Here is a 26,220-nt window from a genome sequence, read left to right on the forward strand (position 1 = left end):
ACCACTAATCTTTGCAGGATAGATAAATTGGAAAGAAGCACACTATCCTTAACTTACTTATTTAGCCAGGATGATGCATCCTTCTCAAAGAGCCTTTCTTTCTCACTAGGATAAATCTTTGCTGAGCATTATTAAATATCTCCTTATAAATCTGTCACCGCAACTCTACAGTGCTACCTTTTAATCCTAGTTTCCCAGTTCACCTCAGCAAACTCTGCCTTCATACTCTCATAGTTACCTTTATTTAGATTTAAAACACTAGAAGCATCTCATGGTGCAACATGATCTATGTCGAAAATTTGAATATCATTGCACTCTGTGATGGCCAATTTGATATGTTTTGTAATGTTCTTTCAGATATTTTATGAATAAAGTATATATATTTGCCACAAGAAAAACACTAGTCATGGACCCACACTTTACCATTTCAAACTGAGCATGATATTCTATCATGTGATCAATGTCACCTAGAGGCTCCTTTACCTTGACGTTATTGATTAATCATGTCTCATTGCACATTACCAAGTCTAGGATAGCCTGCTCTTATGTTGGCTCTAGAATGTACTGTTCGAAAACATTGAACTCATTTTCCAGACTACTTTTGCCAATCTGATTTTCCCAATCTACATATAGATGAAAGTCACCCATGATTATCACAGTACCTTTCATATACACCCCATTTATTGTGACCTCTTCCCTTTACTCATGGGGTAGGCAGCGATGCCTACATCCCATGAAAGAATAGAGGCTTACAAGTTGCAAAAATAAGTAATAAACCTGAGGATTGGGAGCATTTTAGAATTCAAAGGACCAAGAAACTGATAAAGAAAAAATAGAATATGAAAGCAGACTAGTGAGAAACATTGAAACAAACTGTAAAAACTTCTATAGGTATGTAAAAATGAAAAGATCAGGGCAAATGTGGGCCCAGTACAGGCAGAGACAGGAGAACCCACTGAGTTTTACCAGCATTTTCTGTTTTTATTTTATACAGGAGAATTTATAATGGGGAATAAGGAAATGACAGAAGCTAAACCAATCTTTTGTGTCTGTCTTCCTGTAGGACAATATTTAAAAACCTCCCTGGGATATACAGGAGAACCAAAGGACTAGGGAGAATGAGGAAATGAAAGAAATTAGTACAAAAAAATAGTCCTGCTGAAAGTAATGGGACTGAAAGTTGATAAATCCACTGGATCTGATGAACTTCATTCCAGAAGTGGCTGTGGAGGTAGTGGATGCATTGGTGGCCATCTTTCAAACTTCTATCAATTCTGGAACTGTTCCTGCAGATTGGAAGGTAGCAAATGTAATCCCACAATTTCAGAAAAGAGGGAGAGAGAAAACAGGGAACCAGAGACCTGTTAGCCTATCAGTCACAGGGAAGATGCCAGAATTTATTATAAAGGATGTGATAACGGAATGCTTGGAAAATAATGGTAGGATCGGGCAAAGTCAATATGGATTTTTGGAAGGGGAGTTGGGTTTGACAGTTTTTTGAGGATGAAACTTGCAGAATAAGGGGGAAACAAGGAGGTGTGGAGTGTTTGGATTTTCAGAAGAAGGTTTACAATAAGATCCCACACAAGAGGTAAGCAAATGAAATTATAACACACAGAATTCAGAGTAATATACTGACATGGATTGAGGATTAGTTAATGGACAACAAAGAGAGAGTAGGAATAAATGGGTCATTCGCAGGTTGGCAGCCTTGGACGAGTGAGGTACATCAAGGATCAATGCATAGGCCCCAGCTATTCACAATCTATATCAATGATTTGGACGTGGGGAGCAAATGTAATATTTCTAAGTTTGCAGGTGACAAAACTGGGTGGGAATGTGAGCTGTGAAAAGGGTGCCAAAGGGCTTCAAGAGAATTAAGACAGGCTAAATGAATGGGCACGAGTGTGGCAGGTGGAATATAATGTGGAAAAATGTAAAGTTATCCACTTTGGGAAGAAAAACAAGTGCAGATTATTTCTTGAATGGTGAGAGATTGGGAAGTGTTGATGTCCGAAGTGACTTGGATGCCTTTGTTTATGAGTCACTGAAAGCTAACATGGAAATGCAGTAAGAAATTAGGTAGGCTCACGGTATGTTGACCTTTATTGCAAGAGGATTTGAGTACAGGAGTAAAGTCGTCTTGCTGCAATTGCATAGAGCCTTGGTGAGACCGCACCTCGAGTATTGTTTACAGTTTTGCTCTCCTTACCTAAGGAAGGATATACTTGCCATAGAGGAAGTGCAACAAAGGTTCACCAGACTGATCCCTGGGATGGCAGGATTGTCCTATGAGGAGGCTGGGCATATATTCTCTAGAGTTAGGAAGAATGAAAGGTGACCTCATTGAAGCATACAAAATTCTTAAAGGGCTTGACAGGATAGATGCAGGAAGGATGTTTCCCCTGGCTGTGGGTTTGGGGGTGGGGTGTCTAGAACTAGGGACACAGTCTCAGAATAAAAGGTAATCCATTTAGGACTGAGACGAGCACAAATTTCTTCAGTTAGCGGGTGGTGAATCTTTGGAATTCTCTACCCCAGAGGGCTGTGGAGGCTCAGACATTGAGTATATGCAAGACAGGGATCAACAGATTTCTAGATAGTAAGGACATTAAGGGATATGGGGATAGTGTGGGGAAATGGCATTGAGGCAGAATTTCAGTCACGATTTAGCTGTATTGTAGAGCTTAAGGAGCCAACTGCTGCTCCTATTTCCAATGTTCCTATGTGGAATGAAACCACTGGGTGGCTTTATACTTACTCACCCTGGACACAAAAGAAATTACCCAATCACTCCCAACTCCTTTTCTTCCCCATGATGAATACGACTTAGCAGAATCTCACTTGCAACCTCCAGGTCTGCAGAGCTCACGTGCGGAACTTATACCACAAGCTACTGGCAGAATATTGCTCTATATCATAAGGCAAGTTGCTCATGCTAGAATGCAAGCAGACAAGGTGCCAACAATTCACTTGCACAGACATTATGCACGTGGAAGCCTCAACAGCAAGAATCAAGATTACAAACTAACAGGGTGGAATTACAGATGTACATAATCCTACCCTCAAAAACAAACACTCCGCACTCTATTTCCAAAAAACAGCGAAACACAGAATTTGCATTTCCTCCAGCCTTGAGTTTTCATGAAAAGATTAACTTGGGTCATATGAACAGGGCCACAAGACTACACTTAGTTGTTATGGGTATGATGTTCCTTACTTTTACAAACTTCAACTATTCAATAAAATTACAATTGCCATCATCCATATGAAAGGCAAGTAAAAACAATGCCACCATGTACATCATCTTTCAAAGACACATAATAATGACATTGTTCAATTCTGAAGCCTGTTCAGTTAAACATAAGAAAGAATTACAATGGCTTCTTTAAACTGGCTTTTCGGAGAACCTTGTAATTGACTGTATACAGCTTAATGTAAAATAGTCTCATTCAACAATAATAAAAACTACATTCCACCTACACAATGGACTAAAAATCGAGCTCATGACACCATGCAGCTAAAATCATAAAAATGAACGGATATTAGACAGGAGGAAACAAATCTTGCTCGACTTGGGAAGTGCTGCCCAAACATGTTTTGCAGGAGGCGATGAAGCTAATTTCCGTGCACTGGTGGGATGACGCGCACTACTCAGAACTGGATGCGACTGAAAACCAATCATCTCACTCTCCCACAAGAACACATTCAAGGTCACAATATCTACTGTGAACAGATTATCTCAGGTCCCAGAAGCAGTGTGTTAGTGCACAAATGCATTTGACTTATGGAATGGCATAGATTGCTGGTAGAAGGCATAATCTTTCATATGGCAGATTACAATTAAGTCACAAGGACATTGTGCATCAGTAACTTGCCCCTTTTTGACCACCCAGTTCAACAGAGTTGCCTGGTGCAAGCTCATCAAATTGTCCTTTAGATTTTGACCCTCAACCTCGGACCCCACCCCCACCACCTCCCCCCAACCACACATGGCAAGAACCTCAAGTATGAACAGGACTTTCAAAAAGCAAAGCAAAATCAAGATTTAGTGCTTGTTTTCAGAAAAGCCAGCAGACCCATTTCTTCAAAGTCGCTAGTTCAAAACTGAGCGCAACCACAATTAACTTTCCCACTTTTCTTCCTACTCCTAATTCAACAATAAAAAGCATCAGATCTTTGCTGCGCATCAAATGGCTTGGATAATTTATCATCTTTTTTTAAAAAAATGTGCAAGATGGTTTACTACCAACTAAAACAAAGTACAAACTGAGTACCATTGTTACTGTACTGATTAATGAGGTTTGGGTCATGGTTACTTGTTTCCTAGAATGGACCAGTTTGAGATATCTCTGATCATACTTTGCCTTTTTGGTTTAGGAACATTTGTTTTATCAGAAAAAATGGTTTATCAAAGTTAACGATCCTTGCAGAAAATTGGAATGTTTTCAGAAATTTCTATAATGAAAGATGGTAAGTTACAGCATTAAGCAAATTAAAGATACCTGCACTTATTTTGAGAAAAAATGCACCTCATTATAGAAAATACTACTTAGAAAACACTTTTTTATTTGTTCATGGCATGTGGGCATCGCTGGCTAGGCCAGCATTTATTGCCCATCCTCAATTGTCCTTGTTCAGAGGGCATTTCAGAGTCAACCACATTGCTGTGGGTCTAGAGTCACATGTAGGCCAGACCAGATAAGAATGACAGACTTCCTTCCCTAAAGGACATTAGTGAACCAGACGGGTTTTTACAACAATGGTTTCACGATCACCATTAGACTTTTAATTCCAGATTTTCATTAAATTCAAATTATCTTCAAGCTGGCATTTTTTTAAATATTCATTCATGGGATGCAGGTGTCACTGGCTAGACCAGCATTTGTTGCCCACCCCTAACTGTCCCTTGAGAAGGTGGTGGTGTAGGATTGAAATCCCCCTCCAACTGGGAAATTTATTGAACATAATTTCAAACCCATGGACGTGTTTTGACCTCATGATTGGAGCTATAAATTTCAAAAAGATAAGCTGCAGTCCGCAGTACAGGGCTGGGCAGGCAGTAGGGGGTTAATTCAGACATTTAGTGAAAACACAGTGATTCATCGAAAGGGTCTAGACATTGACTGACTGCTATGAGGGGGACAATGGTACCAAGGAAATACTATTACCTGCCATCAACGAATGCAATCAAGAAACCTGATTATCCAATACAGTGGCACAAAGGACATATCATCAATACAAAACACTCAAGGAATTATTCAACCACCACAGACAATAGTACTGGAACAGGGTTCTTTAAACCCTCATTAACTTTGCAGCCAGGTGCTGTTGCTGTGCCACCTCAATCAGCCGGAGAATTGCTCATACAATGAGAACTGATATTTGTCTGGATACATCTTCCATGGAAATCCCTGTATTATTTTAACCAGGAGCTAATGACATTTGTCTGGACTTTGCATGGAATCAACTGAATGGACATTGGAACAACAGGAAATAGGTTTTGACATGCCTGAGTTAAATTATTATAAAAGCAGAGCAGATCTGAGCATCTGGGCTGCAGTTGGAAGAAGGGCTGAGTTTGGCCATCTCAATTCAGGCCTATGGTCAACACCGGAAAGACAATCCATGTTGGGGATTGTAAGTTTCAACCAAATCGTAGTGATATTGGTCTGAGGGTTTTGTGAAGGTTTGGGGAAAAAATTTGGTGCTTTTTGCCGGTACCTTGTAATTTGTTTCAGCCATATCTTGGTGATATATTTTTTTTCTTAACATTCCAGGACAGGACGTGGTGTTTTGCCTGTGTTTTTTAGAGTTTTAACTGAATCATGGTGACTGTGTGTCAGGTACTGGGAATAGGTTGTTTTAAATTTTGGGTTTTGTAATGGGCGATTCAATAAAGCAATTGTGAATTATAAGACAAAAACAGAAACAGAAATACCTGGAAAAACTCAGCAGGTCTGGCAGCATCGGCGGAGAAGAGCACAGTTGACGTTCCGAGTCCTCATGACCCTTCAACAGAACTAAGTAAAAATGGGAAAGGGGTGAAATATAAGCTGGTTTAAGGGGGGCGGGGGGGGGGTGTTGTTGGGACAAGAAGCCAGTGATAGGTGGAGATAACCAAAAGATGTCACAGACAAAAGGACAAAGAGGTGTTGAAGGTGGTGATATTATCCAAAGGAATGTGCTAATTAAGAGTAGAAAGCAGGACAAACAAGGTATAGATAGCTCTATTGAGGGTGGGGTGGGGTGAAGGAATACTAAAAAGGCTAAAAGGTAGAGATAAACAATGGGTGGAAATACATTTAAAAATAGTGGAAATAGGTGGGAAAAGAAAAATCTATATAAATTATTGGGAAAAACAAAAAGGAGGGGGAAGAAACGGAAAGAGGGTGGGGATGGAGGAGAGGGTTCATGATCTAAAATTGTTGAACTCAATATTCAGTCCGGAAGGCTGTAAAGTGCCTAGTTGGAAGATGAGGTGCTGTTCCTCCAGTTTGCGTTGAGCTTCACTGGAACATTGCAGCAAGCCAAGGACAGACATGTGGGCATGAGAGGAGGGTGGAGTGTTGAAATGGCAAGCGACAGGGAGGTCTGGGTAATGCTTGCAGACAGACCGAAGGTGTTCTGCAAAGCGGTCACTAAGTCTGCGTTTGGTCTCTCCAATGTAGAGGAAACCGCATTGGGAGCAACAAATGCAGTAGACTAAGTTGAGGGAAGTGCAAGTAAAATGCTGCTTCACTTGAAAGGAGCGTTTGGGCCCTTGGACGGTGAGGAGAGAGGAAGTGAAAGGGCAGGTGTTGCATCTTCTGCGGTTGCATGGGAAGGTGCCGTGGGAGGGGGTTGAGGAGTAGGGGGTGATGGAGAAGTAGACCAGGGTGTCCCGGAGGGAACGATCCCTACGGAATGCCGCCAGGGGGTGAAGGGAAGATGTGTTTGGTGGTGGCATCATGCTGGAGTTGGCGGAAGATGATCCTTTGAATACGGAGGCTGGTGGGGTGATAAGTGAGGATAAGGGGGACCCTATCATGTTTCTGGGAGGGAGGGGAAGGCGTGAGGGCGGATGTGCGGGAGATGGGCCGGACACGGTTGAGGACCCTGTCAACCACTGTGGGTGGAAAACATCGGTTAAGGAAGGAGGACGACATGTCAAAGGAACTGCTTTGGAAAGTGGCATCATCAAAACAGATGCGACGGAGGCGAATGAACTGAGAGAATGGGATGGAGTCCTTACAGGAAGCGGGGTGTGAGGAGCTGTAGTCGAGGTAGCTGTGGGAGTCGGTAGGCTTGTAATAGATATTGGTGGAGAAGTTGAGACACGGGTCAAGGAAGGGAAGGGAAGTGTCAGAGATGGACCATGTGAATATGACGGAGGGGTGGAGATTGGAAGCAAAATTAATAAGTTTTACAAGGTCCCGACGAGAGCATGAAGCAGCACCGAAGTAATCATCGATGTACCGGAGAAAGAGTTGTGGGAGGGGGCCGGAGTAGGATTGGAACAAGGAACGTTCCACATATCCCATAAAGAGACAGGCATAGCTGGGGCCCACGCGGGAACCCATAGCCACATCTTTTATTTGGAGGAAGTGATAGGAGTTAAAGGAGGAATTGTTCAGTGTGAGAACAAGTTCAGCCAGACGGAGGAGAGTAGTGGTTGACGAGGATTGTTCGGGCCTCTGTTCGAGGAAGAAGCGGAGAGCCATCAGATCATCCCGGTGGGGGATGGAGGTGTAGAGGGATTGGACGTCCATGGTGAAGAGGAGGCAGTTGGGGCCAGGGAACTGGAAATTGTTGATATGATGTAAGGTGTCAGGGGAATCACGAATGTAGGTGGGAAGGGACTGGACAAAGGGAGAGAGAAGGGAGTCAAGATAGCGAGAAGAGTTCCGTGGGGCAGGAACAGGCTGACACGATCGGTCTGCCGGGACAGTCCTGTTTGTGGATTTTGGGTAGGAGGTAGAAGCGGGCCGTCCGAGGTTGAGTGACTATCAGGTTGGAAGCTGTAGAAGGAAGATCTCCAGAGGAGATGAGGTCAGCGACAGTCCTGTAAACAATGCATGATGTTCAGTGGTGGGGTCATGGTCCAGGGAGAGGTAGGAGGAAGTGTCTGCGAGTTGACGCTCAGCCTCCGCGAGGTAGAGGTCAGTGCGCCAGACAACAACAGCACCACCCTTGTCAGCGGGTTTGATGACAACGTTAGGGTTGGACCTGAGAGAACGGAGTGCACTAAGTTCAGAGAGGATCAGGCTAGAATGGGTGAGAGGAGCAGAGAAATTGAGACGACTAATGTCACGCCGGCAGTTCTCAATGAAAAGATCAAGAGAAGGTAAGAATCCAGAGGGAAGGGTCCAGGTGGAAGGAGAATATTGGAGGTGGGTAAAAGGATCCGTTGAACGGGAAGAGGACTCCAGCCCAAAGAAGTGAGCACGGAGATGAAGGCGGCGGAAGAAGAGTTCAGCATCGTGCCCAGCCTGGAATTCATTGAGATGAGGGCATAAGGGTATGAAACTAAACCGTCTGGCTGAACTTGTTCTCACACGGAACAATTTCTCCTTTAACTCCTCTCACTTCCTCCAAATAAAAGGTGTGGCTATGGGTACCCGCGTGGGCCCCAGCTATGCCTGTCTCTTTATGGGGTATGTGGAACGTTCCTTGTTCCAGTCCTACTCCGGCCCCCTCCCACAACTCTTTCTCCGGTACATCGATGATTACTTCGGTGCTGCTTCATGCTCTCGTCGGGACCTGGGAAAATTTATTAATTTTGCTTCCAATTTCCACCCCTCCATCATTTTCACATGGTCCATCTCTGACACTTCCCTTCCTTGACCTCTCTGTCTCAATTTCTGGTGATAGACTGTCCACCAATATCCATTACAAGCCTACCGACTCCCACAGCTACCTCGACTACAGCTCCTCACACCCCGCTTCCTGTAAGGACTCCATCCCATTCTCTCAGTTCCTTCGCCTCCGTCGCATCTGTTCTGATGATGCCACTTTCAAAAACAGTTCCTCTGACATGTCCTCCTTCTTCCTTAACCGAGGTTTTCCACCCATGGTAGTTGACAGGGCCCTCAACCGTGTCCGGCCCATCTTCCGCGCATCCGCCCTCACGCATTCCTCTCCCTCCCAGAAACATGATAGGGTCCCCCTTGTCCTCACTTATCACCCCACCAGCCTCCGCATTCAAAGGATCATCCTCTGCCATTTCCACCAACTCCAGCATGATGCAAACATATCTTCCCTTCACCCCCCCTAGCGGCATTCCGTAGGGATCGTTCCCTCCGGGACACCCTGGTCCACTCCTCCATCACACCCGACTCCTCAACCCCCTCCCACGGCACCTTCCCATGCAACCGCAGAAGATGCAACACCTGCCCCTTCACTTCCTCTTTCCTCACTGTCCAAGGGCCCAAACACTCCTTTCAAGTGAAGCAGCATTTTACTTGCACTTCCCTCAACTTAGTCTACTGTATTCGTTGCTCCCAATGCGGTTTCCTCTACATTGGAGAGACCAAACGCAGACTTGGTGACCGCCTTGCAGAACACCTTCGGTATGTCTGCAAGCATTACCCAGGCCTCCCTGTCGCTTGCCATTTCAACACTCCACACTGCTCTCATGCCCACATGTCTGTCCTTGGCTTGCTGCATTGTTCCAGTGAAACTCAACGCAAACTGGAGGAACAGCACCTCAACTTTCGACTAGGCACTTTACAGCCTTCCGGACTGAATATTGAGTTCAACAATTTTAGATCATGAACTCTCTCCTCCATCCCCACCCCCTTTGTTTCTTCCCCCTCCTTTTTGTTTTTTCTAATAATTTATATAGATTTTTCTTTTCCCACCTATTTCCATTATTTTTAAATGTACTGCCACCCATTGTTTATCTCTACCTTTTAGCCTTTTTAGTATTCCTTCACCGCACCCCACCCCACTAGAGCTATCTGTACCTTGTTTGTCCTGCTTTCTACTCTTAATTAGCACATTCCTTTGGATAATATCACCACCTTCAACACCTCTTTGTCCTTTTGTCTGTGACATCTTTTGGTTATCTCCACCTATTACTGGCTTCTTGTCCCAACAACCCCCCCCCAATTAAACCAGCTTATATTTCACCCCCTTCCTATTTTTACTTAGTTCTGTTGAAGGGTCATGAGGACTCGAATCGTCAACTGTGCTCTTCTCCGCTGATGCTGCCAGACCTGCTGAGTTTTTCCAGGTATTTCTGTTTCTGTTTTTGTTTTGGATTTCCAGCATCCGCAGTTCTTTGCTTTTATCTCTGTGAATTATAAGAAACTGGTCTCGCTGGTCATTCTGTTCAAGCCATACACTTATGAATCTGGTGTCACGAGCTTGTGTGGGGCGGGTCCGAGGGAAAAGGGGGACCCTACAGCAGTAAGCTACCTTCTTGAACCGCTGCAGTCCATGTGTTATTGGAACACCCACAATGCTGTTAAGAAGGGACTTCCAGAATTTTGACTCAACGACAGTGAAGGAACAACAATATAAATCTAAGTCAGGATGGTGCGTGGCTTGGAGGGAAACTTGCAGGTGGTGGTAATACCATGCATCTGCTGCCCTTGCCCTTACAGATGGTAGAGATCACAGGTTTAGAAGGTGCTGTTGAAGGAGCATGGCATGATTTACTTGGTGATTTGCCATGTTTTTGCGAAGACACAGCCTCAAATAAATATTTAATCTATTTTCCTTTTCATTCTGAACTGCTACAACACAAAGCTTACATGTTTCTCTAGTTTTATAGTTCATGAGCTTGAGAAGATCTCAGGCCAAGTCCACATTCAAACATTATTTTCCTAGGACTTAAAAAATATAAAAATATTTTAAAAACTAAACTTTAGTACAGCACTGCCAATGTAAAAAGAAGTATTTTTCAAACTTAGGCCGAACAGAGGGAATATTGCATAACATAAATGTATAACAACTTCCAAGTTGATGCAGTGAATTTGTATTATGGCAAAATACATGGTCTGGTTTGAGCTAGAATCAAGTAAAACCTCATCCTTTAGACCATATTTTACCCTGTTGGAACAGGTATTATGTCTCAAAGTGCAATAGTACATTCATGTAGATGTAAGCTCACACACGCTGAATTAAAATGATTTTGACACAGTCTTAACTTTCCAATAAAGATACTGCCACTCATTTCACTATAGTCTGCAGGCCAATAATGTTGCATGTTTTGCTATCTTGCTGATAAAGCTTGGAAACTTAATCCATCAAGAATCTAACAAAACTAACTTTGTGGGCATACCTTAAGATTTAAGATTGGAGATAATAAACTAACAAAGCACTGGAAAAAGATACTGGATTTGAGCTTAAGCCTCAGGCTGACAAGATTCCACTGAATGAAGGATTCTTCATACCATTTTGCTTTTGGGATGATTCGTGCCATATGATTTTGTTTACAAGGATAATTAAAAGATGTTTGTGCTGGATTAATGGGTGCCTGATGGTCAGTACTCCTGAGTGTTAACATGGCCAAATGCGATGTTTGCTTACGTGCCTTAAAAACAACTCACTCTGCACTGTTTCAAAATATACTTCAAATGCCATATCTTATGAAAAATATCTGATTGTGTAGTCTGATGTCAAATATCTTTGCACCTCTTGTATTCTTAACACATTGCAAGGAGGATGCGATTATTAGAGCCTAGCAGGGTACTGATTATGGGGTAATTATATTTGATTTGAGTTTACAAAGAGGTGGTGACTAATCCATTCCATGATCGCTATTGTGATGGAACAGTTGTAAGATTCTTGAAATCAAGCCATCTATATTTCCAGCCATTTATGACAACAGACTGGAGAGATGAGGCCAGTGAAGCCCATATATCTCTTTCCATTAAGGCAACTATAATCCTTTTGACATTTATCTCATAAAATGGTTCTACAGTGTGTTTTAAGATAATTTGTTGCTACAAGCTTGATGATCCGAGTTCCAGAATTCTAATTGCTGCATCTTTAGAGTCAACTGCATTCCAATGGACTGCATTTCTAGAATTCAATGGTGCATAGATATGGTCAACTCCGATGAAGATCGTCTCAGCATACAATTGGGACATATTGCTGAAAGCTAAGTATTCTGCATCGACTCAGAAGGGTAACCTTCCTCAAACACCATTACACCAATCTAAAACTTCCCTTAGGGTATGGTAGCAAGTATCATATCCAAATGAAGTAGACATTGAGGATGATTCCAAAACATTGACTTCAACTGGTAGGTCAATTTTCCTGAACTCCAAGGCTCCATACAGTTGCCTTCTTGCACATGATATGTTGCAGCTTTACAAGTCGAAGTCCATGTTGGACAGCTAGGTATGCTGCTCATGTTCCCTCCCGTGTATCTCACAGCTAGGTCACAGCACTGTTGTTGGATCGTTTGCCTTGAATCCTGCAGCTTCTCTTCATATGATTACAAAAGTGGAAAAAAATGTAGCAGTAATAAGCCAATTTATTTCAGTTTTTGGTTATGATCTTCATTTTACCACAGTACTTCAATATACAAATCATTCCATGCACTTAATAGAAAGCTTTTTTAGTACGCTCCATCCAAACCAGCAGCTTCTCAAATCCTATACTTAACGACATCCACAGACTGCCTGACCTGATTCAGAATTGTAATAGCACAGAGAAACAACAAAGCAAAAAAGATCAAAAAGCCACTTCTCATTTCAATAAAATATTTCTAATTTAGGAACACAAAGACATGTATTAACAATGAAATTTCCCTCTTTTATGATAACTAAACATATTTTTAGATTTAGACAATTTGTTTTGGTAAAAATTGCCTTAGTCACTAGCAAAAACAATTTGGGCATATTCTTTAAACATAAATTTTCTGCTCTTAAGACCATCCAAAACTACAGCGTTAGTTTTCACATGTACGCTGATGACACCCAGCTCCACCTGACCATTAAGTCTCTCGACTCCTCCATTGTAGCTAAATTACGTGATACTCATATCCCATGAATCACTAAAAAACACAGGTTACTTAAGAACCATCCAGTACTGGGTGAGTAGAGATTTCCTCCAATTAAGTATTGGGAAGGCCATAAACTCTGCTTTTCACCCCCACTCCAAGATACCGACCCTATCCCACTCCTAGGCAACAGTCTGAGATTAAGCCAATCTGTTCACAACCCTGCTGTCACACTTGATCCTGAGACGACCTTTCGACCTTGCATTTGTACCGTCACAAAGACTGCCTATTTCCACCTCTAGCTTCGCCTGACTTCGCCTGTCTTGGCTCACATGCTGCCAAACGCTCATCCATGCCTTCATTACCTCTAAACTCAACTATTCCAACACACTTCTGGCTCTCCAGTCTCCACATTCTACCCTCCATAAACTTGAGAGCATCCAAAATTCAGTTGCCTGCGTGTTAACTCATAGCAAGTCTCATCCCCCTCCCATCAATGTGCTCGCTGATCGACAATGGTTCCCGGTCAATCAATGTCCTGATTTTAAAATTCTCGTCTTTGTTTTCAAACCCCTCCATGGCCTTGCCCCTCCCTATCTCTGTAACTTCCTCCAGCCTCTCAAACATCAGGGGTATCAATGCTCCAAGTGTCTTGTGCATCCGTGTTTTTGGGCCATGCCTCCAGTTGGCTGGGCCCCAAATTCCGGAATATTCTCCCTGTACCTCCCTCTCCCTACCCAACTTTCCTCCTTTGAGATACTCTTTAAAACCTACCTCTTTGACCAAGCTTTTGGCCATATATGACCTAATATCTCATGTGGCTTAGTGTCACACTTCGTTTTATAATGCTCCTGTGAAGCACTTTGGGATTTCATTAAGTCAAAGGTGGTATATAAATAATTTGCTGTTGTTGATAAAAAATGCCAGCATAGGAATAAAGGTGGAAAAACATGTACTTCGGCACAGTAAGCAAGCTCACAATTGCTGCAGACTGGGTGAAGGGGACACAGTAGGAGGGGCACATGGTGGCAGAGATTGAGCTGTCATGATGTAGAGAGGTGCATGGGAAGAAACATGAGCTGCATGCCAGCGCAAGCTTGGAGATACACAAGTGAAGTTGCGGGGCAGGGAGGTGAGGATGAGAACTCATTTGCAAGACGCTTCACCTTTGTCACAATAAATTCCCTTTCAAATCTTAAGTAGGCCAATGCCGCATCCAAATAACACCACACAGCTCAATGAACATCAAATCACATCAGATGAACTAACCATTCTTGACGGCATTAATGGAGGAAGCAATGTTGGGCAGAAAATTTCGGGGGGTGGGACTCTCATATATCCTACTACAAGTTAAACCAAAGCCTACCTTCACACTACCCTATACAATATTCCACCAAGTCAATTACTAAATCAATGAAAACCTCCGCAAATCTGATGTCATCCATGAAGTCTGCATACATTAAGTCCTCACTTTAAGTCACCCAGTTTAACATTGTTTTGTTTTAATGTCGTTTATTCCATTTTCCCTTTGACGTTGTTTGCACTCTGGCCTTGTCAACCTGCAACCCCCCCACTCCACCAAAACAATGCACTTTTGGCCAGTTACCACCATGCTTTGATGCCACAGCCACTGCCAGGGGATGAAGATGCAGGGACAGAGAAGACCCAAGATCAGGGAGGAATGCAGGGCAGGAAGCCTGACCTAGAGATTTAGCCGCAAAAGGGACTCAGACGCCTGCAGACTGTCAGGAAAGAACCCAGACTATAGGCCCAGTGCAGCCTCAGACTGAGTTAGCCAGACCTCAGGTTGTGGCGTCGCTGCCCAGAGTGAGAGAGCGCGAGCCAGAGAGAGAGTGAGCGAGAGCGAGCCAGAGAGAGAGTGAGCGAGAGCGAGCCAGAGAGAGAGTGAGAGAGAGCGAGCCAGAGAGAGAGTGAGAGAGAGCGAGCCAGAGAGAGAGAGAGAGAGAGAGAGAGAGAGAGAGAGCGAGCCAGAGAGAGAGAGAGAGAGAGAGCGAGCCAGAGAGAGAGAGAGAGAGAGAGAGAGAGAGAGAGAGAGAGAGAGCGAGCCAGAGAGAGAGAGAGAGAGAGAGAGAGCGAGCCAGAGAGAAAGAGAGCGAGCAAGTGAGCCAGAGTGAGAGAGAGCGAGCCAGAGTGAGAGAGAAAGAGCGAGCCAGAGTGAAAGAGAGAGAAAGAGAAACCGACCCAGAGTGACAGTGAGAAAGAGAGCGAGCCAGTGTGAGAGAGAGAGAGCACGCGCCAGAATAAGAGAGAGAGCGAGCCAGAGTGAGAGAGAGAGAGAGAGAGACCGAGCCAGAGTGAGAAAGAGAGCGAGCCAGAGTGTGAGAGAGAGAGAGAGAGAGAGAGAGAGAGAGAGCCAGAGAGAGAGAGAGAGAGAGAGAGAGAGAGAGAGAGAGAGAGAGAGAGAGAGAGAGAGAGAGAGAGAAAGCGCCAGAGAGAGAGGGAGAGATGGAGAGATTCTACCCCTTCTTCAATGTCCGTACACACATAGAAGACACAAAATCATGGATTTTAAGGGTGGGATAAAACAGTTCAAAAGCACCAATTCCGAAGTACAGGATTTGATGGGTTGATTTTGATCAATGTTTTCCAAATTCCTTCCAATTCTTTGTTGATGACACAAGGTGGGCTTCCAGCACTTTCAGTCTTTAGTTCACTGATTGAGCACTTGCCTTTCAATGTCTCTAACAGTGATTTTCCCCTTTGCCTCTTGACGGGGGTTTTCAGAGAGAGAGAGCAGGTTAGAGATGAGGAGGAGAAAAAGCCAGCTAACTATTATTGTAGAATTACTGGAATCTGACACACAGCAGCAAGAGGTTTTAGGTCTTTTTCTTTTCAGGCTAGGAGCTGTTCTGCTGCACTGCCCTCACACAAACCCTGGTCACCTGGTCAGGGGCCAAATAAAATGTTGTTGCCAGGCAGTTCCCCATTAGACCAGACTCCACCTCGGTACCATCCTGTGTTTCATGGCACAGTGTTCCAGGACAACAGCATTGTATATATCCCTCACACTGTTAGTGCCAAACTGCAGCCATTGTAATTTTAATCCACAGTCTACATAAATAAAAACCTATGTTCTTTACAGCTGAATAGTACAAAGGCTATGGGCCCTAACAATATTTCAGCATTAGTACTGAAAACTTGTGCTCCAGTACATGCCATTACCCTAGCCAAGTTGTTCCAGTGCAGCTACAACACTGGCATCTCCCTGTCAATTTGGATAATTGCCCAGGTATGTGTACACAAAAAGCAGGACAAATCCAACCTGGCCAACTACCACCCCATCAGTCTACTCTCGATCATCAGTAAAGTGATGGAAGGGGTCATCAACAGTGCTATCAAGTGGCACTTGCTTAGCAATAACCTGCTCACTGACACCCAGCTTGGACTTTGCCAGGGCCATTCAGCTCCTGACCTAATCACAGCCTTGGTTCAAACATGGACAAAAGAGTTGAACTGCAGAGGTGAGGTGAGTGTGACTGCCCTTGATATCAAGACAGCACTTGACCAAGTATGACATCATGGAGCCCTAGCAAAACTGGAACCAATGGACAGGGAGAAAAATCTCTGTTGGTCAGAGTCATACCTAGCACAAAGAAAGATGGTTGCTGGAGGTCAATCACTTTAGTTCCAGGATATCACCGCATGAGTTCCTCAGGGTAGTGTCCTAGGCCCAACCACCTTCAGCTGCTTCATCAATGACCTTCCTTCCATCATATGGTCAGGAGAGGGGATGTTCGCTGATGATTGCACAATGTTCAGCACCATTCGCGATTCCTCAGATACTGAAGCTGTCCATGTCCAGATGCAGCAAGACCTGGACAATATCCAGGCATAGGCTAACAAGTGGCAAGTAACATTCGTGCCACACAAGTGCTGGGCAATGACCATCACCAACAAGAGAGAATCTAACCATCGTTCCATGACATTATCATCACTGAATCCCCCACTATCAACATTCTGGATGTTATCATCGACCTGAAACTGAACTTGACTGGCCATTCAAATACTGTGGTGACAAGAGCAGGCCAGATGCTAGGAATCCTGTGGGGAGCAGTTCACTTTCTGACTCCCCAAAGCCTATGCACCATCTACAAGGCACAAGTCAGCAGTGTGATGGAAAACTCTCTGCTTGCTTGGATGAGTGCAGCTCCAACAACACTCAAAAAGCTTGACACCATCCAGTACAAAGCAGGCCCCTTGAGTGGCACCCCATCCACAAACATTCACTCCCTCCACCAGTGACAGCAGTCTACAAGATCTACAAGATGCACTGCAGGAACTCATCAAGCCTCCTTTGACAGCACCTTCCAAACCCATGACCACTACCACCTAGAAGGACAAGGGCAGCAGACACATGGGAACATCACCACCTGGAAGTTCTCCTCAAAGCCACTCACCATCCTGACTTGGAAATATAGCATCGTCCCTTCAGTGTCGCTGGGTCGAAATCCTGGAACTCCCCTCCCGAACAGCACTGTGGGTGTAGCTACACCACCTGGACTGCAGCAGTTCAAGACAGCAAGTCACCACCACAAGGGCAATTTGGGATGGGCAATAAATGCTGGCCTAGCCAGCGACGTCTACATCCCATGAATCAAGAAAAACGGAAACCAAAAATGTCACGGAGAAGAAATTTCCTAGATCCCATCTCCAATGTATAAATGAAACTCCCTCAATTATCCTTAAATATACAACACCAATATAGTACATATTTCACTCCAGCACGCTCTAGTTTCAAGGTAAATATACATAAGACTACAATTCAGCCATTTTATAACTCCCCTAATTTCAGTATCCAATTATTTCTCAAATGATTCCGATGATTTTGCCTCTACTAATTTGCTTTCTATAATTCCATTCTATATATTGATCATACTGGAGGAAATATTTCTTACTTAAATCTGAAATGCACCTTTTTACTAGCTTGACCCTGTATCCAACTCTCAACATAAATCCAAACAACTTCCAGATTTTTCCATTCTTTCTATCTTAATAACTTGAAGATGACCATCAGATATCTTCTTTGCTGATTGAAAAGCCCAAGAATATGACTAATATATGCAATTCATTGTTAGGAGGAAAAAAAAATCTGGCACAGCTAAGCAGTACTTTATACCAGAATAGGAGGACATGAATTTTCACTTACTTCCAACACATGGGGTTTTCGAGTTTTACCAGGTTACTGATAGAGCCATCATTCTAGTGGGATTTTTGAAAAAAACAATATTCTTCCGTTTTATGAATTCCTGCAGACAGTGCCAACTTCCTTGTTGAACCAACAGCCTAGCCATTTAGAGAACAATGTCCAACAGCAGCCATGTACCCAAGCAGATGTTAAAAAAAAACTCCGAAGGATGTGATCTATAATTTCTGCTCCTATGTCTTATGGTCTTATAATATAAATGATAATTTGCATCAAGTGATACATGACTGCAATAAGTGCATAAATCATTTCATTTAACTTGCAGCTGGGTTGCAAGGTTATAAAAATGATACCAACATTACAAAGTAACAAAAATTTATGAAGTGTTTTAATGTAATGACATGTCCCAAGGCGCTTCACAGGACTGCAATCAGACAAAGTGACACAGGAAATATTTCACAGCATGTAACAGGTGGCCTATTTCACTTAACCAACATTTTTTTCCCCCATATTAAGCAAAAATATATTTACAATTAATAAGCCACAAACCGCATTTAAAACTTCAGCCATCAGCTGAAAAAAATCAGATAATTGGTTGTCACAATTAAACTCAAAAACACAAGGAACAAAATCAAAAATGATTCAAGTAAAGATGTTGAAATTTCTGCTACAAAATACAAAAATAAGTTCCTGCAGTCAAACTAACTTCTCTTCCTCAATAGGCAAATTTATTTAGGTGAAAATAAATGCATATTAAATTTACTCAAAGTATTGCATTCCATTTCTCAGTTCTTAACAGACATAAACCAAGACTAAAGAACTGATCTGGTCAGCAACAAACGCAAAACATATCTGCTGCATTTTCTATCACTCAGCCCTTCTTGATTCATTATTCTCAATTACATCCAAACATTCAAGACTGCTCAAAACTTATTTTTCTCAATTTTTACTGTTGAATTATACCACGTGTACAGTAAGAAATTAAGTCAGTGAGACCAAGCAGCAAGAACTGTTAACTTTCTACTCTCATTTAGATAGGGTAGGTGTTTGCAGTACAAGAACAAAATACTGTGGATGCTGGAAATCTGAAATAAAAACAGAAAATGCTGGAAATACTCAGATCTGGCAGCATCTGTGGAGAGAGAAACAAAATGAACATTTCAGGTCTGCAACCTTTGATCAGAACTGTTCTGATGGAAGGTCAACGATCTGAAATTCTCCCTCCACAGATACTGCCTGACGTGCTGAGCATTTGCAGCAATTTGTCTTTGTAGAGCAATTTCTTGTAATTAAAAGGACTAATTTGCACTCCGTAGCAAAAGTGAGCAGAACTCTGATTGAGCTTTTGCTGAGTGTGTTAGGGTCATTTTTTTTAAAAAAACAGAACATGTGCAAACCAACTGACATTCAGATTGATAAACACAGACAAAACATTCACAGACTAGAAGTGGCTGTTGTTTATTGCACAAACAGGAAGTTAATGTAGCTTATTCAATTATTGATATGTTAATAGGGTGAGATTAAGAATGTTGGGTGAAGGTTCATATAGAGCTTTAAAGAATTATTGGGCTGAACAGCCTGTTACTGCATTGTACATTCTATGCAATTCCTTTTTTAAAATTCTTTCATGGGATGTGCGTTTCGTTGCCCATCCCTAATTGCCCTTGAGAAGGTGAGCCATGGCAGTCCAAATGGAGAATTTTGATCAATCAGCATTGAAGAGAAGGGCAGTGCTCATCATTTGCACCTTATCCATTTTAGCCTTGGTCAAGACCTCACTCAACATTGCTCTTTAAATATCACTAGGCTTGACAGAAACGCAATCAAAGATAATTGATGTTCCAGCTTCCTCCCATCTCTCGGGAACTATGTGCATAAATTAGCAATCTACTGCCATGGCTTGGTGAATTACATCCCAACATGCTTTGCTAGCCTAGAAGACTTGTGTGTGTTAATTTTGTCCTAGGTTGAAGTACTGAAAAGTATTTAGGGACACTAGTCCATTCAATCACTCAAGCCCATGGCACCATTCAATTCATTTCTAACGATTTATATTTAATTCCCATCTCCCCACCTTGGTTCCGTGACCCTTAAAACCCTTGTTGAACAAACATAACAGAAATGTGGATCGTCTCGGGGACCTGAATGCTTTCCACTTTGTGCAGCCACACAGACAACAAAAAGCATTTTTTAGGTGAGGTATGAAAGCCTGTGCCACATGGAAACAATGATATGTTGCAGCTAGAACCACATAACAGTGTGCCTTATTGTTTCCATATCACCTACCCTTGTTGTCTGAGGGATGTTGCCAATTCAGGAGCAGCTTTGGTGCTGATAATGCATTACCATTAATGCATCCCATGATGTAGATCAAGTTAACAGGTTTGAAATTCTTTTTTAAAAGCTAATTTTATGGTGCAATTTCACCTCATCTTCTGCATTAAACTATTAAAAGTACTTCAATATCAGCTAGGAGGAGGTTGCTTACGGCAACTTGATTGCTGAGGGCCATTTTCCATTTCTTCACGAGTTGTGCAATATTCCACATACTATTTATAGTTTACTGAAAGCAGACAGGGGTCCAATACTAGACCAAGGGAGCTTAAGGCATAACATTGACCATACGTTCAATCAAAGTAGCATACAAATTATGACAAGATTCTTAAATCAGGAGAGGGGAGACATTTGGGGGAAAGATAACCACAACCTCTGTCGCATGCATCTTGTAGTTAGATCAAAAGCATGGACCAAAAAAAAAGCCAACACGCAGCTTTGGAGAACCAGGAACATGAGAAACTTTAGTAAACAAGGTGGAAATAGCCAGTTTTTGTTTCCCCAATGTATACTTGCCAATCTCTGGGTATTAAAGCATCAATGCACTAATTTGGAGAATCCTTTCAATGTAAACAGCAAACGCACCCATAACTAATTTAAAAACCCAAGAGTCAAACAACTGTTTTTCTACAATTCCAGGGAAAGACTTAGCTTTCCAAATCTTTTCTTACTGCACAAACTTAACATGAAGGAATTTTGGTCCCAAACACAACACATTTAGACTCAAAACATTTTGCTTCTGGTTCCTGTCTTCACAAGTGAAATTATATAACATCTTCCCTACAATGTCCTCATAGAAACAACCAGTCTCTGATAAAGAGCCAATAAATATGCTTGCGCAAAGTAATATCACACTTCATAGGAGCACAGCAAGCCCAGACAATTTTAACGTTCCATTTGCCATCTCTATAATCAGAGCTTTACTGTTTCATTCTAACAGTATCTGCCATTCAGAATGTGAATTCTCATTTACATCTGTAAGGAAGTTACAGCAGTTTTAGCACACAAATAACACCTATTTGTTTGGTCTCACTGGCATAAAATAATATATAAAATCTGTCCAGTCAAAATTAAAGGATAAGTTACCTGTAACACTAGCTGCTGCCATGCAAATGACTCACTGTTGTCAATGTTGGATATACTCGATCTTTCTGAGGGAATAGCGGCACGCTCAAGTTGCATGGAAACATTACGACGCTCTTCCTCAAGTGCTCTGGTCAACTTCTCAAACTGGGCCTCCTGTTCTTTAACCGAAGCTAGAATGCTAGCTGCAGATCTTACATCATAACCATCCATAATCGTCCCGAGGTTCTTGCCTGGTGACTAATCAGGCAACCTTAGGGTCAAGGGTTAGAGGTTAGTAGATTTTAGTAAAACTTGTTATTTAAATATAGGAAAGTTAGAAAGATCATTAATACATTGTTAATAAAAGCAAAAGACACATTAGCTGAGGTTTAATTTTTCCCCAAAGTTAACAATGTGAAATCACCTGCTACAGCTACAAAGTAGATTTGGAAAGCACACCAACAGTCTTAAGCAGAATCAGAAAGCTGCAGAAAAAGAGGGAGAAACAAATAAGTTAGAGTATAGGAATAGCAAGCTAACAGGTGAAGCATTCAAGTCAGAAAATCACAACTTCTGTGCAAGTGTCAAGGCAAACAGCAACAGTAAATAGAGAAGTTTGACAGACATTTAAAAAAATGGGCAAAACATGAATCCAAAAGCCACTGTTCTGAAATTTAGCCAAATCTGTTAAAACTTTCCAATATTTAGAGGGCACACACACGTACCCCTACCAATAGTGCTTGTGAGTGGGTTTCCATCCCATAGCTGACGCTGGGCAGAGACACCAAGTGACTTAATATGAAGTGGAAATGACATGAAAATGGGCATCAGCTCCAACAACCCAGGTTAGTTTATCCTCTGAATAAGAATTATTGTGAATCTTATATCTGTTGCCCTTTCATCTCATCGTGCATATATTTAACCTATTCTTAAATACTGAAATGATATAGGCTTCAATCACTAATTTTAACACTGCGTTCCCAGGAGTCTCAACCTTGTGCGGCAAAATGTTTCCCCAGCTTTCCGAAATTTCTTGCATTTAATTGTTGTCCCCTCAATTACTGGAAATAGTCCATTTCTAACCAACCAATCTGTCCCAGTCTTTCATAATTTTGACTATCAAAATTTGGTTCTATCAAATCACCCTGTAATCTCTCTGGTTATAACAGAAAGACAGCCACAGTTTTTCTGAATGATTCCATTTCTTCACAACAGGCACCATTCTACTGAATCTGTCATGTTCTTTTCTGTTGTCTCAGCATCTTTCCAATAATTTGGAGTCCAGTATTCCCACTGTGGTATTACTAAGGTTTTAAAAAGATTTGCCATTACGTTTCAACTTAAATATTCTACACCTCTGACCATACAATCCAGTATCACAATCATTTTTTAAAAAAAAAACAGTTGCACCACTTGGGATGTTGCTTTTAATATCATGTGAACCTGAACCCAAATTCAAAATAATACCAAGTGAAGAATGTTTGACATTCAATGGAAAGCAAGAATTTTTCAAGAAAACACTCAAAGTTAAAAGGTCACCCACAGTCGTTCAAAATTTATGACCATGGTTTTCTTTAAATTACTGAAAAAAACTGAAGTGCAGCACTAATGCCTGCAGTGTAACACCCAAGAAAAATAGCTGCATCAGAAAATAATGATGAGGTGACGCCAAGTTGGTTTAATTTAGAAGTTTTTACAAGTCAAGGAGGTAAAAAGGGTGACACAGTTCCACAGTTTTGCAATTCAGGATAGAATGAATCAGAACTTCTGATGATTTTCAATTTTGCCACACAGGAGGCAAAGTGGAAGGAAAAGTGCATCTGATGGCCTGTTAACAGCTTTCAAGGAACACTGGTAAATTCAGGAGCGCTAATCATTGTACATTGTTAAAAAGAGACGAGTCTGAGATGGGAATAGAAGACAGAGGTGATTAACGATTAACTATCCACCATTCAGTAATGAAAGTAGTACTGCAAACGTTTCCACCAAACAGGAGATTATCTTTTAAACCTTGGACATAATTTAGTTTGATACAGTTCAATTACTTGGGTGGGAGGGGGGGCATTTGGCACTGATGAGTAAAGTAAATACTTTAACCATGGGGGAAATGTGGAAATTCCATTTGAGATCACAAGTAGTAAATCATCTTGGAATGTTGATGGATAAAAGAGATTAAGAATGGAGACATCAGGGGTAAGAAGCAACAGCTGTTGATTAGTCTCACAATAGATATGGAAAAACTGTGGAGAATTGCAAAAATGTTTAATTGCTCTCTCTCAGAGCAAAACACAGATCAAAATGAAGCAATTCAGTCATTGTAATGCAATGGCCTGGATGTTGTGATGACTGAGGACATGCAATCCAAAGAGAATTGATTAATGTAGAGTGGAACAAATCAGTAGAATATGGGATACAGTGGAGGAGGTGGTTATTGAGAAGAAAAGGATGAGAATGGGTTATTTCTCTAGGGAACCAAAAAAAAGAGGGTGAGTCATTAACTAAGACAGACTGAATGGCCTGACAGAAAGTGATGTAGCCATATAAATAATTTTGATATAAAGCTCGATGGTGGCAGCATGACAATGGAAGAAAGGAATGAGGTCACCTTTCCATGAGAAATTTGGTTGATGACTGACTAGCTAGGCATCAACAGGACTGGAGGTATCAACCTTTCACTTTACTGGGCTCATCACTAGGTTCCATTGCACTAATTGTTAGGGCAATTCTTGTTGGGCAAGCAGCAGGAATTTCACCATTAATCTGTGCAGGTAAACTGTACCATTTTAACTGTATCTAAGCCCTCGGGACCTGGGTAAGCAGCGGGGGTGTGACCATACAGAAAGCATGTGCACTTGTGGGAAACTGATGGAGATTCTTGAGTTCTATGACAGGCTTCATTGAAGTATATATAAAAAAGTGAATCAGAAAAATCATCTCTCCCTTCGGAACTGGCAAAAGCACGATCTGGATGTAAAAAGAATGGAAGGATGGAGTCGCCAGAAGCTACAAGACAGTTTTGTTGCAGTTGATGGACAAAGTTTCTGCAACTCAAGGTGCCATCATCACCACAACAAGTCTTTATATAATACCAAGACATCGGAGGCTCTTACATCAATGCCAGATAAAATAGGGGGTTCAACCAGTAGTAAACTTGCTTGCCTGCATGATTAAAACTTAACAGCAGTGAACGTATTACAAGGTTTTTCTTGACTAAGTATCAAAATGGACTGTGGAGAGCTTGTAGAACAAGCTTGTCTTTTAACCATCAAACCATTTAGCCAACTGACTCTCTGGGGGAAAAAATTCTCAAAATCAGTCACCTTTAAATTTTGCCAGAAACAAATCTTAAGATGATTCCATTCCTCTTGCAGACTGAACCCAGCAGAGTCACTAGAATGTTCTGATCAACACCAAAGTGTGTTTTAACACACACATCCTCGCTACCCAAGCCACCCATTTCTACCTCCGCTGTAATGCCCACCTCAGACACATGAACACTTTCCATTCCATCCTTCACAAATTCCAATCTTTTCTCCAAAAGTGTCACTCAAATCCTAATTTGCACTTAATTGGAAAGCCAACCCATTAAGTTTTAGAGCCTCATCTTTCCACAAGAATTCATGAATAGGTTTGAGCTCCTCTGCCCCTGCAGCATTTTTCATCCTTGCATTCTAACACTTGGCTTTGCTATTGTAGAAGGACCTTACTACAGCGAAACCACGTGCTCTAAAATAGACTATATAATCTTTACACCTAGCTACTTCTCTTCCTCCTTGCAATCTACTTCTTGGATTGTGTCTTCACCAATCATTCCTAATCCTTCTCCCACCATTGCTCCATTGGCTGTCTGTCTCTGAAGTTTACAGCACTGTACAAGTGGAACGTGCAATTCTCTGATCTACCCCTTCGCGAATCACAATATAAAGATGTGGTAGTGCACTTCAGGATGCGGTCAACTACTTTTGTCCCCTGCTGACTAAACATTCCTACATTAAACAGGGATATTTCACCAGAGCAAGTGTAAAGTAACGAATTTCCAGAAGCACTTTCAAAAGTGCACTTGTAGTATAAATTGGCTCCAAGTGAGTTGGCCACATAAAGTCAATGTGGTTGAATGTTCCACAGGGAGCACCGTACCAGTGTAAATTAATGCTACAAATATTTGGAATTGCTGATATTTGAATCAGTTCCAAACAAAACTTGTACGATCAATTATGAAGTTTCAAATTTCCTCCTGTCAGTAAGATCAAGACAAGAGTCATTAAACGTTTCCACTGAAAATAGAATTCAGTGAGTTCCAATTTACTGCAACTTCTGTGCTGGTAAGAAATGTAAAACCAGAAATATCTATGATTGTCTTCCCTGAATATGTCATAGCAATAGCTCTATTAATCAGATGTCTAAACCTCTGGCAGGTTCAGGAAATTGCCATCTCCTAAGTACTGACACTGGAAAAAAAATTGCAGTCATGAGCTACTTAAATTTCGGGAACTCTAAGATTGCAGAATTGACAAAAAATTTCCCCAAAAATAGTATACCTACAAAGTTGTCCTTCCAGCACCGCTCTCAATTTTATATGCTCGTGTTACTTGATTTCTACTTGAAATCAAATTTATTTTCCGTGCCTTTTTTTCAAAAGCCTTTTTAAACCTAAAACCTTTACCCTTTCTCCCGATTCAACTTGATTTTTAATTTCATTTGCAGATGCAAATGCATTTTA

At 41.9% G+C, this 26,220-nt stretch overlaps 1 protein-coding gene across 8 annotated transcripts in view; it reads right to left on the reverse strand.

Moving 5' to 3' along the window:
* The window catches only part of arvcfb (ARVCF delta catenin family member b), a 360,264-nt gene that overhangs the window by 182,846 nt on the left and 151,198 nt on the right, over positions 1 to 26,220 (reverse strand). For 3 of the 8 annotated variants that reach the window (XM_078554487.1, XM_078554486.1, XM_078554485.1), the window contains exon 4: positions 21,522 to 21,771. The exons of the other annotated variants lie outside the window; for them this stretch is intronic. In XM_078554487.1, coding sequence (XP_078410613.1) covers positions 21,522 to 21,731 — 210 coding nt within the window. In that variant the 5' untranslated portion in view covers positions 21,732 to 21,771. The remainder of the gene's footprint in view (positions 1 to 21,521; positions 21,772 to 26,220) is intronic. 8 annotated transcript variants of the gene reach the window in all.

Source organism: Cetorhinus maximus, chromosome 12 (assembly GCF_964194155.1).
Source record: "Cetorhinus maximus chromosome 12, sCetMax3.hap1.1, whole genome shotgun sequence".
Lineage (NCBI taxonomy): Eukaryota > Metazoa > Chordata > Chondrichthyes > Lamniformes > Cetorhinidae > Cetorhinus > Cetorhinus maximus.